The 14531-nt window shown below is 63.7% G+C and overlaps 1 protein-coding gene across 1 annotated transcript in view; it reads left to right on the top strand.

The window, feature by feature from the left end:
• LOC142922643 (clustered mitochondria protein homolog) overlaps positions 1-14531 on the top strand; it is a 73988-nt gene that overhangs the window by 13876 nt on the left and 45581 nt on the right. Inside the window, exons 4-8 of the mRNA XM_076063464.1 lie at positions 158-356; positions 1335-1419; positions 4387-4540; positions 8931-9070; positions 14223-14303. Of these exons, the coding sequence (XP_075919579.1) occupies positions 158-356; positions 1335-1419; positions 4387-4540; positions 8931-9070; positions 14223-14303 (659 nt within the window). The remainder of the gene's footprint in view (positions 1-157; positions 357-1334; positions 1420-4386; positions 4541-8930; positions 9071-14222; positions 14304-14531) is intronic.

The following is a 14531-nucleotide window of genomic DNA, read 5'->3' on the forward strand; positions in this document are numbered from 1 at the left end:
GGTGGCGGTGGAGGTGGAGGAGGTGGAGGCGGTGGAGGCGGTGGAGGCGGTGGTGGTGGAGGCGGTGGAGGCGGTGGTGGTGGACGCGGTGGAGGTGGAGGCGGTGGAGGCGGTGGTGGTGGAGGCGGTGGAGGCGGTGGTGGTGGACGCGGTGGAGGTGGAGGCGGTGGAGGCGGTGGTGGTGGAGGCGGTGGAGGCGGTGGAGGCGGTGGCGGTGGAGGCGGTGGTGGCGACGGTGTGGCCGGCTCCTGGCAGGCCGAGCTGAGCGCTTTGGGGTGGCCAGGGCTGACCCCGCGAGGACTCTGGCGGATGATTGGCCAGGAGGCGTCGGAGTACTTCGGATTCAGGATGGGATGGTGGGTGGGGTGGGTGGGGTGGGTGTGGTGGGTGGGGTGGGTGGGTGAGTGGGTGGGTGAGTGGGTGGGTGGGTGAGTGAGTGGGTGAGTGAGTGAGTGAGTGGGTGAGTGGGTGAGTGAGTGGGTGAGTGAGTGGGTGAGTGAGTGGGTGGGTGAGTGGGTGAGTGGGTGAGTGGGTGAGTGAGTGGGTGGGTGAGTGAGTGGGTGGGTGAGTGAGTGGGTAGGTGAGTGAGTGGGTGAGTGAGTGAGTGGGTGAGTGAGTGAGTGGGTGGGTCAGTGAGTGGGTGAGTGGGCGAGTGGGTGAGTGGGTGAGTGAGTGAGTGAGTGGGTGAGTGGATGGGTGAGTGAGTGGGCGAGTGGGTGAGTGAGTGAGTGGGTGAGTGAGTGAGTGGGTAGGTGAGTGGGTGGGTGAGTGAGTGGGTGGGTGAGTGAGTGGGTGAGTGAGTGAGTGGGTGAGTGAGTGGGTGAGTGAGTGAGTGAGTGGGTGAGTGAGTGAGTGGGTGAGTGGGTGAGTGGGTGAGTGAGTGGGTGAGTGGGTGGGTGAGTGAGTGGGTGAGTGGGTGAGTGAGTGGGTGAGTGAGTGGGTGAGTGGGTGAGTGAGTGAGTGAGTGGGTAAGTGAGTGGGTGAGTGAGTGAGTGAGTGGGTGAGTGAGTGAGTGAGTGGGTGGGTGGGTGAGTGAGTGAGTGAGTGGGTGAGTGAGTGAGTGGGTAGGTGAGTGAGTGGGTGGGTGAGTGAGTGGGTGAGTGAGTGAGTGGGTGAGTGAGTGGGTGGGTGGGTGAGTGGGTGGGTGAGTGGGTGAGTGAGTGGGTGAGTGGGTGGGTGAGTGGGTGAGTGGGTGAGTGAGTGGGTGAGTGGGTGAGTGAGTGGGTGAGTGAGTGGGTGAATGGGTGGGTGAGTGGGTGAGTGAGTGGGTGAGTGGGTGAGTAAATTCCCCCTCCCTTGCCCCCCCCCCCCCCCCCCCCCCACTCTGAGTGCAGTGAGGGAGTGGATGAGGCTGTGGAGAAATTCTCTCTGCAGAAAGTCTCCATGCTGAGGGAGATCTGCATCAAGATAGGAATACAGGTGTTGTCTAACCACCACCACGTGTCTAACCACGTGTCTCATCACGTGTCTCACCATCACCACGTGTCTCACCATCACCACGTGTCTCACCACCACCACGTGTCTCACCACCACCACGTGTCTCACCATCACCACGTGTCTCACCATCACCACGTGTCTCACCATCACCACGTGTCTCACCATCACCACGTGTCTCACCATCACCACGTGTCTCACCATCACCACGTGTCTCACCACCACCACGTGTCTCACCATCACCACCACCACGTGTCTCACCACGCGTCTCACCATCACCACGTGTCTCACCACCACCACCACGTGACTCCCCACCACCACCACGTGACTCACCACCACCACGTGACTCACCACCATCATCACCACCACGTGTCTCACCATCACCACGTGTCTCACCATCACCACCACGTGTCTCACCATCACCACGTGTCTCACCATCACCATCACCACCACGTGTCTCACCATCACCACGTGTCTCACCATCACCACATGTCTCACCACCACCATCACCACCACGTGTCTCATCACGTGTCTCACCACCACCACCACCACCACGTGACTCACCACCACCACCACCACGTGACTCACCACCACCACGTGACTCACCACCACGTGACTCCCCACCACGTGACTCACCACCACCACGTGACTCACCACCACCACCACGTGACTCCCCACCACCACCACGTGACTCACCACCACGTGACTCACCATCACCACCACCACGTGACTCACCACCACGTGACTCACCATCACCACCACCACGTGACTCACCATCACCACCACCACGTGACTCACCACCACGTGACTCACCATCACCACCACCACGTGACTCACCATCACCACCACCACGTGACTCACCACCACCACGTGACTCACCACCACCACGTGACTCACCACCACCACGTGACTCCCCACCACCACCACGTGACTCCCCACCACCACCACCACGTGACTCCCCACCACCACCACGTGTCTCCCCACCACCACCACCACGTGACTCCCCACCACCACCACGCGTCTCACCACCACCACGTGACTCACCACCACCACCACCACGTGACTCCCCACCACCACCACGTGACTCCCCAGCTGCGCCTGCGAGACTACGCCATGGGAGGGCGCCAGCGAGCGGCCTTCACCGCGTGACTCACCACCACCACGTGACTCACCACCACGTGACTCACCACCACCACGTGACTCACCACCACGTGACTCACCACCACGTGACTCACCACCACGTGTCTCACCACCACCACCACCACGTGACTCCCCAGCTGCGCCTGCGAGACTACGCCATGGGAGGGCGCCAGCGAGCGGCCTTCACCGCGTGACTCACCACCACGTGACTCACCACCACGTGACTCACCACCACGTGACTCACCACCACCACCACGTGTCTCCCCACCACCACGTGACTCACCACCACCACGTGACTCACCACCACGTGACTCACCACCACCACGTGTCTCCCCACCACCACGTGACTCACCACCACCACGTGACTCCCCACCACCACGTGACTCCCCACCACGTGACTCACCACCACGTGACTCACCACCACCACCACCACGTGTCTCCCCACCACCACCACCACGTGACTCCCCACCACCACCACGTGTCTCACCACCACCACGTGACTCCCCACCACCACCACGTGTCTCACCACCACCACGTGACTCCCCACCACCACCACGTGACTCCCCACCACCACCACGTGACTCCCCACCACCACCACGTGACTCCCCAGCTGCGCCTGCGAGACTACGCCATGGGAGGGCGCCAGCGAGCGGCCTTCACCGCGTGACTCACCACCACCACGTGACTCACCACCACGTGACTCCCCACCACTACGTGACTCACCACCACCACGTGACTCACCACCACCACGTGACTCACCACCACTACGTGACTCACCACCACGTGACTCACCACCACCACGTGTCTCACCACCACCACGTGTCTCACCACCACCACCACCACGTGTCTCCCCACCACCACCACGTGTCTCCCCACCACCACGTGTCTCACCACCACCACGTGACTCCCCACCACCACCACGTGACTCACCACCACCACCACCACGTGACTCCCCACCACCACCACGTGACTCCCCACCACCACCACCACGTGACTCCCCAGCTGCGCCTGCGAGACTACGCCATGGGAGGGCGCCAGCGAGCGGCCTTCACCGCGTGACTCACCACCACCACGTGACTCACCACCACGTGACTCACCACCACCACGTGACTCACCACCACGTGACTCCCCACCACCACGTGTCTCACCACCACCACGTGACTCACCACCACCACGTGTCTCACCACCACCACCACCACCACGTGTCTCACCACCACCACCACCACGTGACTCCCCACCACCACCACTACCACCACCACCACCACCACGTGACTCACCACCACCACGTGACTCCCCACCACCACCACGTGACTCCCCAGCTGCGCCTGCGAGACTACGCCATGGGAGGGCGCCAGCGAGCGGCCTTCACCGCGTGACTCACCACCACCACGTGACTCACCACCACGTGACTCACCACCACCACGTGACTCACCACCACGTGACTCCCCACCACCACGTGTCTCACCACCACCACGTGACTCACCACCACCACGTGTCTCACCACCACCACCACCACCACGTGTCTCACCACCACCACCACCACGTGACTCCCCACCACCACCACTACCACCACCACCACCACCACGTGACTCACCACCACCACGTGACTCCCCACCACCACCACGTGACTCCCCAGCTGCGCCTGCGAGACTACGCCATGGGAGGGCGCCAGCGAGCGGCCTTCACCGCGTGACTCACCACCACCACGTGACTCACCACCACCACGTGACTCACCACCACCACCACGTGACTCCCCACTACCACCACCACCGCCACCACGTGACTCCCCACCACCACCACGTGACTCCCCAGCTGCGCCTGCGAGACTACGCCATGGGAGGGCGCCAGCGAGCGGCCTTCACCGCGGGCGATGTTCTGGAGCTGCGCCCGCTCGTGCGACACGCACAGAGAGCCGCCGGCGACGGGGCAGCGTTCATGTACAGCGGGCAGAGCAGGGTAGAGCAAGGTGGGTGGGTGGTGGGTGGGTGGTGGGTGGGTGAGTGGGTGGGGGGGTGGGTGGGTGGGTGGGTGGGTGGGTGGGTGAGAGAGTGGGTGGGTGGGTGGGTGGGTGGGTGAGTGGGTGGAAGAGTGAGTGGGTGGGTGAGTGAGTGGGTGAGTGGGTGAGTGAGTGAGAGAGCCGCCGGCGACGGGGCAGCGTTCATGTACAGTGGGCAGAGCAGGGTAGAGCAAGGTGGGTGGGTGGGTGAGTGAGTGGGTGAGTGGGTGGGTGTGTGTGTGGGTGGGTGGGTGGGTGAGTGGGTGGGTGAGTGGGTGAGTGTGTGGGTGGGTGAGTGGGTGGGTGGGTGGGTGAGTGGGTGGGTGGGTGAGTGGGTGGGTGGGTGAGTGAGTGAGTGGGTGAGTGAGTGAGTGGGTGGGTGAGTGAGTGAGTGGGTGGGTGAGTGGGTGGGTGGGTGAGTGGGTGGGTGGGTGAGTGGGTGAGTGAGTGAGAGAGCCGCCGGCGACGCGGCAGCGTTCATGTACAGTGGGCAGAGCAGGGTAGAGCAAGGTGGGTGGGTGGTGGGTGGGTGGTGGGTGGTGAGTGGGTGGGTGAGTGGGTGAGTGGGTGAGTGAGTGGGTGAGTGGGTGAGTGACTGGGTGAGTGAGTGAGTAGGTTAGTGGGTGAGTGAGTGAGTGGGTGAGTGAGTGGGTGAGTGAGTGAGTGGGTGAGTGGGTGGGTGAGTGAGTGGGTGAGTGAGTGGGTGAGTGAGTGAGTGGGTGAGTGGGTGGGTGAGTGAGTGGGTGAGTAGGTGAGTGACTGGGTGAGTGAGTGAGAGAGCCGCCGGCGACGGGGCAGCGTTCATGTACAGCGGGCAGAGCAGGGTAGAGCAAGGTGGGTGGGTGGTGGGTGGGTGAGTGGGTGGGTGGGTGGGTGAGTGGGTGAGTGAGTGGGTGAGTGAGTGGGTGAGTGGGTGAGTGAGTGGGTGAGTGAGTGGGTGAGTGAGTGGGTGGGTGAGTGGGTGAGTGGGTGAGTGAGTGAGTGGGTGAGTGAGTGGGTGAGTGAGTGGGTGGGTGAGTGGGTGAGTGGGTGAGTGTGTGGGTGGGTGGGTGAGTGAGTGAGTGGGTGAGTGAGTGAGTGGGTGGGGGGGTGGGTGAGTGGGTGGGTGAGTGGGTGGGTGAGTGAGTGGGTGAGTGGGTGGGTGAGTGAGTGGGTGAGTGGGTGGGTGGGTGAGTGAGTGAGTGGGTGAGTGAGTGAGTGGGTGAGTGAGTGGGTGTGTGGGTGGGTGAGTGGGTGGGTGAGTGAGTGTGTGGGTGGGTGAGTGAGTGGGGGGGTGGGTGGGTGGGTGAGTGGGTGAGTGGGTGAGTGGGTGAGTGAGTGGGTGTGTGGGTGGGTGAGTGGGTGGGTGAGTGAGTGTGTGGGTGGGTGAGTGAGTGGGGGGGTGGGTGGGTGGGTGAGTGGGTGAGTGAGTGAGTGGGTGAGTGAGTGGGTGTGTGGGTGGGTGAGTGGGTGGGTGAGTGAGTGTGTGGGTGGGTGAGTGAGTGGGGGGGTGGGTGAGTGGGTGAGTGGGTGAGTGAGTGAGTGGGTGAGTGAGTGGGTGAGTGAGTGAGTGGGTGAGTGAGTGAGTGGGTGAGTGAGTGGGTGTGTGGGTGGGTGAGTGGGTGGGTGAGTGAGTGTGTGGGTGGGTGAGTGAGTGGGGGGGTGGGTGGGTGGGTGGGTGGGTGAGTGGGTGAGTGGGTGAGTGGGTGAGTGGGTGAGTGGGTGAGTGTGTGGGTGGGTGAGTGGGTGGGTGAGTGAGTGAGTGGGTGAGTGAGTGGGTGAGTGAGTGGGTGAGTGGGTGAGTGAGTGGGTGGGTGAGTTAGTGAGTGGGTGAGTGAGTGGGTGGGTGAGTGGGTGAGTGAGTGAGTGGGTGAGTGGGTGGGTGGGTGAGTGAGTGGGTGGGTGGGTGAGTGAGTGGGTGAGTGAGTGTGTGAGTGAGTTAGTGAGTGGGTGAGTGAGTGAGTGCGTGGGTGGGTGAGTGAGTGGGTGAGTGGGTGAGTGAGTGAGTGGGTGAGTGAGTGGGTGAGTGGGTGGGTGAGTGGGTGGGTGAGTGAGTGGGTGAGTGAGTGGGTGAGTGAGTGGGTGAGTGGGTGGGTGGGTGGGTGAGTGGGTGGGTGAGTGAGTGAGTGGGTGGGTGAGTGAGTGAGTGGGTGGGTGAGTGAGTGGGTGGGTGGGTGAGTGGGTGGGTGAGTGGGTGGGTGAGTGAGTGGGTGGGTGGAGGGGTGGGTGAGTGAGTGAGTGGGTGGGTGAGTGAGTGGGTGGGTGAGTGGGTGTGTGGGTGGGTCAGTGGGTGGGTGAGTGGGTGAGTGGGTGGGTGAGTGGGTGAGTGTGTGAGTGAGTGAGTGGGTGGGTGAGTGAGTGGGTGAGTGAGTGGGTGGGTGGGTGAGTGGGTGAGTGAGTGGGTGAGTGAGTGGGTGAGTGGGTGGGTGGGTGGGTGAGTGAGTGAGTGGGTGGGTGAGTGAGTGGGTGAGTGAGTGGGTGGGTGGGTGGGTGAGTGGGTGAGTGAGTGGGTGAGTGAGTGGGTGAGTGGGTGGGTGAGTGGGTGTGTGGGTGAGTGGGTGGGTGAGTGAGTGAGTAGGTGAGTGACTGAGTGAGTAGGTGAGTGACTGAGTGACTGGGTGAGTGACTGGGTGAGTAGCTGAGTGAGTGGGTGAGTGGGTGAGTGAGTGAGTGAGTAGGTGAGTGGGTGGGTGAGTGGGTGGGTGAGTGGGTGGGTGAGTAGGTGGGTGGGTGGGTGGTGGGTGGGTGAGTGAGTGGGTGAGTGGGTGGGTGAGTGGGTGGGTGAGTGGGTGAGTGGATGAGTGGGTGGGTGAGTGAGTGGGTGAGTGGGTGAGTGAGTGGGTGAGTGAGTGGGTGAGTGGGTGGGTGGGTGAGTGGGTGAGTGAGTGGGTGGGTGAGTGAGTGGGTGAGTGAGTGGGTGAGTGAGTGAGTGGGTGAGTGGGTGAGTGAGTGAGTGGGTGAGTGAGTGGGTGAGTGGGTGAGTGAGTGAGTGGGTGAGTGGGTGAGTGAGTGGGTGAGTGAGTGAGTGAGTGGGTGGGTGAGTGGGGGGGTGAGTGAGTGAGTGGGTGAGTGAGTGGGTGGGTGAGTGACTGGGTGGGTGAGTGAGTGAGTGGGTGGGTGAGTGGGTGGGTGAGTGAGTGGGTGGGTGGGTGAGTGAGTGGGTGGATGGGTGAGTGGGTGAGTGAGTGGGTGAGTGAGTGGGTGGGTGGGTGAGTGAGTGGGTGAGTGAGTGAGTGGGTGGGTGAGTGAGTGGGTGAGTGAGTGGGTGAGTGAGTGGGTGGGTGAGTGGGTGGGTGAGTGGGTGAGTGAGTGAGTGGGTGGGTGAGTGGGTGGGTGAGAGGGTGAGTGAGTGAGTGGGTGGGTGAGTGAGTGAATGAGTGAGTGGATGAGTGAGTGAGTGGGTGAGTGGGTGGGTCAGTGAGTGAGTGAGTGGGTGGGTGAGTGAGTGAGTGGGTGAGTGGGTGGGTGGGTGAGTGAGTGGGTGGGTGAGTGAGTGGGTGAGTGAGTGAGTGAGTGGGTGAGTGAGTGAGTGGGTGGGTGAGTGAGTGGGTGGGTGAGTGAGTGAGTGGGTGGGTGAGTGGGTGGGTGGGTGAGTGGGTGGGTGGGTGAGTGAGTGGGTGGATGGGTGAGTGGGTGAGTGAGTGGGTGAGTGAGTGGGTGGGTGAGTGAGTGAGTGGGTGAGTGAGTGAGTGGGTGAGTGAGTGTGTGAGTGGGTTGGGGGGTGGGTGGGTGGGTGGGTGAGTGGGTGGGTGGGTGAGTGGGTGGGTGGGTGAGTGAGTGGGTGGGTGGGTGAGTGAGTGAGTGGGTGGGTGAGTGAGTGAGTGAGTGGGTGAGTGGCTGAGTGAGTGGGTGAGTGGCTGAGTGAGTGGGTGAGTGAGTGAGTGGGTGAGTGAGTGAGTGGGTGAGTGGGTGAGTGAGTGGGTGGGTGAGTGAGTGAGTGGGTGGGTGGGTGAGTGAGTGGGTGGGTGGGTGGGAGAGTGGGTGAGTGAGTGAGTGGGTGGGTGGGTGAGTGAGTGAGTGGGTGGGTGAGTGAGTGGGTGAGTGAGTGGGTGGGTGGGAGAGTGGGTGAGTGAGTGAGTGGGTGAGTGAGTGAGTGGGTGGGTGAGTGAGTGGGTGGGTGAGTGAGTGGGTGAGTGAGTGGGTGGGTGAGTGATCTCTCCCCGTGTCTCTCTCCCCGTGTCTCTCTCCCCGTGTCTCTCTCTCTCCCCGTGTCTCTCTCCCCGTGTCTCTCTCCCCGTGTCTCTCCCCCCGTGTCTCTCTCTCTCCCCGTGTCTCTCTCCCCCCCCGTGTCTCTCTCCCCGTGTCTCCCACCCCCCGTGTCTCTCTCCCCCCGTGTCTCTCTGCCCCCGTGTCTCTCCCCCCTCTCCCCGTGTCTCTGCAGGCGCGGTGCGTGAGGGCTGTGACCTAGTGGGCGAGGCTCTGCACCTCTACAACGCCGTCTACGGTGCGCTGCACAGAGACACGGCCAGTTGCCTGCACGTGCTGGCAAGGCTTCACTACATCCTGGGGGAGAAGCAGCAGGTGGGAGACACGGGGAGGGAGAGAGACACGGGGAGAGAGAGAGACACGGGGAGGGAGAGAGACACGGGGGGGAGAGAGACACGGGGAGGGAGAGAGACACGGGGAGGGAGAGAGACACGGGGAGGGAGAGAGACACGGGGAGAGAGAGACACGGGGAGGGAGAGAGACACGGGGAGGGAGAGAGACACGGGGAGGGAGAGAGACACGGGGGAGAGAGAGACACGGGGGGGAGAGATACGGGGAGAGAGAGACACGGGGGGAGAGAGAAGGGGGGGAGAGAGACACGGGGGGAGAGAGACACGGGGAGAGAGACACGGGAGGGAGAGAGACGCGGGGGGAGAGAGACACGGGGGGAGAGAGACGGGGAGAGAGAGACACGGGGGGAGAGAGACACGGGGGGGAGAGAGACGCGGGGGGAGAGAGACACGGGGAGGGAGAGACACGGGGGGGAGAGACACGGGGAGAGAGACACGGGAGGGAGAGAGACGCGGGGGGAGAGAGACGCGGGGGGAGAGAGACGGGGAGAGAGACACGGGGGGAGAGAGACACGGGGGGGAGAGAGACGCGGGGAGAGAGACACGGGGAGAGAGACACGGGGAGGGAGAGAGACACGGGGAGAGAGAGACACGGGGACAGAGACACGGGGGGAGAGACACGGGGAGAGAGACACGGGGAGAGAGACACGGGGAGAGAGAGACATGGGGAGAGAGACACGGGGAGAGAGACACGGGGAGAGAGAGACACGGGGAGAGAGACACGGGGAGAGAGAGACACGGGGGGAGAGACACGGGGAGGGAGAGAGACACGGGGGGAGAGACACGGGGAGGGAGAGAGACACGGGGAGGGAGAGAGACACGGGGAGGGAGAGAGACACGGGGGGAGAGAGACACGGGGGGAGAGAGACACGGGGGAGAGAGAGACACGGGGAGAGAGACACGCGGGGAGAGAGAGACACGGGGGGAGAGAGACACGGGGAGGGAGAGAGACACGGGGAGGGAGAGACACAGGGGGACAGACACGGGGAGGGAGAGAGACACGGGGAGGGAGAGACACAGGGGGAGAGACACGGGGAGGGAGACACGGGGAGAGAGACACGGGGAGGGAGAGAGACACGGGGGGAGAGAGACACGGGGGAGAGAGACACGGGGGGAGAGAGACACGGGGGGGAGAGACACGGGGGGAGAGAGACACGGGGAGAGAGACACGGGGAGGGAGAGACACGGGGAGGGGGAGAGACACGGGGAGAGAGACACGGGGAGAGAGACACGGGGGGAGAGATAGACACGGGGAGAGAGAGATGCGGGGGGAGAGACACGGGGAGAGAGACACGGGAGGGAGAGAGACACGGGGAGAGAGACACGGGAGGGAGAGAGACACGGGGAGAGAGACACGGGGAGGGAGAGAGACACGGGGGGAGAGAGACACGGGAGGGAGAGAGACACGGGGAGAGAGACACGGGGAGGGAGAGAGACACGGGGAGGGAGAGACACAGGGGGAGAGACACGGGGAGAGAGACACGGGGGGGAGACACGCGGGGAGAGAGACACGGGGAGAGAAACACGGAGAGAGAGACACGGGGGGGAGAGAGACACGGGGGGAGAGACACGGGGAGAGAGAGACACGGGGGGGAGAGAGACGCGGGGAGAGAGACACGGGGAGAGAGACACGGGGAGGGAGACACGGGGTGAGAGAGACACGGGGGGGAGAGACGCGGGGAGGGAGAGAGACACGGGGGGGAGAGAGACACGGGGAGAGAGAGAGACACGGGGAGGGAGAGAGACACGGGGAGAGAGACACGGGGAGAGAGAGACACGGGGGGGAGAGACACGGGGAGAGAGAGACACGGGGGGAGAGAAAAGGGGGGGAGAGAGACACGGGGGGAGAGAGACACGGGGAGAGAGACACGGGAGGGAGAGAGACACGGGGGGAGAGAGACGGGGAGAGAGAGACACGGGGGGAGAGAGACACGGGGGGGAGAGAGACGCGGGGGGAGAGAGACACGGGGAGGGAGAGACCCGCGGGGGAGCGACACGGGGAGAGAGACACGGGAGGGAGAGAGACACGGGGGGAGAGACACGGGGAGAGAGACACGGGGAGAGAGACACGGGGAGGGAGAGAGACACGGGGATGGAGAGAGACATGGGGAGGGAGAGAGACACGGGGGGAGAGAGACACGGGGGGAGAGAGACACGGGGGAGAGAGAGACACGGGGAGAGAGACACGCGGGGAGAGAGAGACACGGGGGGAGAGAGACACGGGGAGGGAGAGAGACACGGGGAGAGAGACGCGGGGAGAGAGACACGGGGGGGAGAGAGACACGGGGGGAGAGAGACACGTGGGGGAGAGAGACACGGGGAGAGAGAGAGACACGGGGGGAGAGAGACGGGGAGAGAGAGAGACACGGGGGGAGAGAGACGGGGAGAGAGACACGGTGAGAGAGACACGGGGGGAGAGAGACACGGGGGGGAGAGAGACACGGGGAGGGAGAGAGACGCGGGGGGAGAGAGACACGGGGAGGGAGAGAGACATGGGGGGGGAGACGCGGGGAGAGAGAGACGCGGGGAGAGAGACGCGGGGAGAGAGACGCGGGGAGAGAGACACGGGGAGAGAGAGACACGGGGGGAGAGAGACACGGGGGGAGAGAGACACGGGGAGAGAGACGCGGTGAGAGAGACACGGGGAGAGAGAGACACGGGGGGAGAGAGACACGGGGGGAGAGAGACACGGGGAGAGAGACGCGGGGAGAGAGAGACACGGGGGGAGAGAGACACGGGGAGAGAGACACGGAGAGAGACACGGGGAGAGAGACACGGTGAGAGAGACACGGTGAGAGAGACACGGGGAGAGAGACACGGGGGGAGAGAGACACGGGGAGAGAGAGACACGGGGAGAGAGAGACACGGGGAGAGACACGGGGAGAGACACGGGGAGAGAGAGACAAGGGGGGAGAGACACGGGGAGAGAGAGACGCGGGGAGAGAGACACGGGGAGAGAGACACGGGGAGAGAGAGACACGGGGAGAGAGACACGGGGAAAGAGACACGGGGAGAGAGACATGGGGAGAGAGAGACACGGGGGGAGAGAGACACGGGGGGAGAGACACGGGGAGGGAGAGAGACACGGGGGGAGAGACACGGGGAGGGAGAGAGACACGGGGAGGGAGAGAGACACGGGGAGGGAGAGAGACACGGGGAGAGAGAGACACGGGGGGAGAGAGACACGGGGGAGAGAGAGACATGGGGAGAGAGACACGTGGGGAGAGAGAGACACGGGGGGAGAGAGACACGGGGAGGGAGAGAGACACGGGGAGAGAGACACGGGGAGAGAGACACGGGGACAGAGACATGGGGGGAGAGAGACGCGGGGAGAGAGACACGGGGGGGAGAGGGACACGGGGGGAGAGAGACACGTGGGGGAGAGAGACACGGGGAGAGAGAGAGACACGGGGGGAGAGAGACGGGGAGAGAGAGAGACATGGGGGGAGAGAGACGGGGAGAGAGACACGGTGAGAGAGACACGGGGGGAGAGAGACACGGGGGGGAGAGAGACACGGGGAGGGAGAGAGACGCGGGGGGAGAGAGACACGGGGAGGGAGAGAGACATGGGGGGGGAGACGCGGGGAGAGAGAGAGACACGGGGGGAGAGAGACGGGGAGAGAGAGAGACATGGGGGGAGAGAGACGGGGAGAGAGACACGGTGAGAGAGACACGGGGGGAGAGAGACACGGGGGGGAGAGAGACACGGGGAGGGAGAGAGACGCGGGGGGAGAGAGACACGGGGAGGGAGAGAGACATGGGGGGGGAGACGCGGGGAGAGAGAGACGCGGGGAGAGAGACGCGGGGAGAGAGAGACACGGGGGGAGAGAGACACGGGGAGAGAGACACGGGGAGAGAGACACGGTGAGAGAGACACGGGGAGAGAGAGACACGGGGGGAGAGAGACACGGGGGGAGAGAGACACGGGGAGAGAGACGCGGGGAGAGAGAGACACGGGGGGAGAGAGACACGGGGGGAGAGAGACACGGGGAGAGAGACGCGGGGAGAGAGAGACACGGGGGGAGAGAGACACGGGGGGAGAGAGACGCGGGGAGAGAGACGCGGGGAGAGAGAGACACGGGGGGAGAGAGACACGGGGGGAGAGAGACGCGGGGAGAGAGACGCGGGGAGAGAGAGACACGGGGAGAGAGACACACGGGGAGAGAGAGACACGGGGAGAGACACACGGGGGGAGAGAGACACGGGGGGAGAGAGACACGGGGGGAGAGAGACGCGGGGAGAGAGACGCGGGGAGAGAGAGACACGGGGAGAGAGACACACGGGGAGAGAGAGACACGGGGAGAGACACACGGGGGGAGAGAGACACGGGGAGAGAGAGACACGGGGAGAGAGAGACATGGGGGGAGAGAGAAACGGGGAGAGAGACACGGGGGGAGAGAGACACGGGGAGAGAGAGACACGGGGAGAGAGACGTGGGGAGAGAGACACGGGGGGAGAGAGCGACGGGGAGAGAGACACGGGGAGAGAGAGACGCGGGGGGAGAGACATGGGGGGAGAGAGACACGGGGAGAGTGAGATACGGGGAGAGAGAGACACAGAGAGAGAGACACGGGGAGAGACGCGGGGAGAGAGACACGGGAAAAGAGACACGGGGAGAGTGAGGCACGGGGGGAGAGACACGGGGAGAGAGACACGGGGGGAGAGACACGGGGGGGAGAGACACGGGGGGAGAGACACGGGAAGAGAGACACGGGGAGAGTGAGACACGGGGGGAGAGACACGGGGAGAGAGACACGGGGGGAGAGACACGGGGGGGAGAGACACGGGGGGAGAGAGACACGGGGAGAGAGACACGGGGGGGAGAGATGGGGGGGAAACAGCACTTGCCCCTACAGCCCTGCTAGAGGCTACCTGGGGGAGCTTTGTCTGTGTGTGGTGTGTGTAGTACATAGACACTGCTGCTGCTACTCGCTACTAACAGCACTTGCCCCTACAGCCCTGCTAGAGGCTACCTGGGGGAGCTGTGTCTGTGTGTGTGGTGTGTGTAGTACATAGACACTGCTGCTGCTACTCGCTACCAACAGCACTTGCCCCTACAGCCCTGCTAGAGGCTACCTGGGGGAGCTTTGTCTGTGTCTGTGTGTCCGGCGTTACAGGCGCTGACACAGCAGCAGGGAGCTGTCATCATGAGCGAGCGAGTTCTCGGGTTCGATCACCCCAGCACCATTATGGAATACGTGAGAAGTCACACACAGTACACACACAGTACACACACACAGTACACACACAGTACACACACACAGTACACACACACAGTACACATACACAGTACACACAGTACACACACACAGTACACACACAGTACACACACACAGTACACACAGTACACACACCCACAGTACACACACAGTACACACAACACACAGTACACACACACAGTACACACACACAGTACACACACAGTA

This window comes from Petromyzon marinus, unplaced genomic scaffold (genome assembly GCF_048934315.1).
Source record: "Petromyzon marinus isolate PM22_M1 ecotype Great Lakes invasive population unplaced genomic scaffold, UKy_Petmar_22M1.pri1.0 PM_Scaffold_131, whole genome shotgun sequence".
Classification (NCBI taxonomy): domain Eukaryota; kingdom Metazoa; phylum Chordata; class Hyperoartia; order Petromyzontiformes; family Petromyzontidae; genus Petromyzon; species Petromyzon marinus.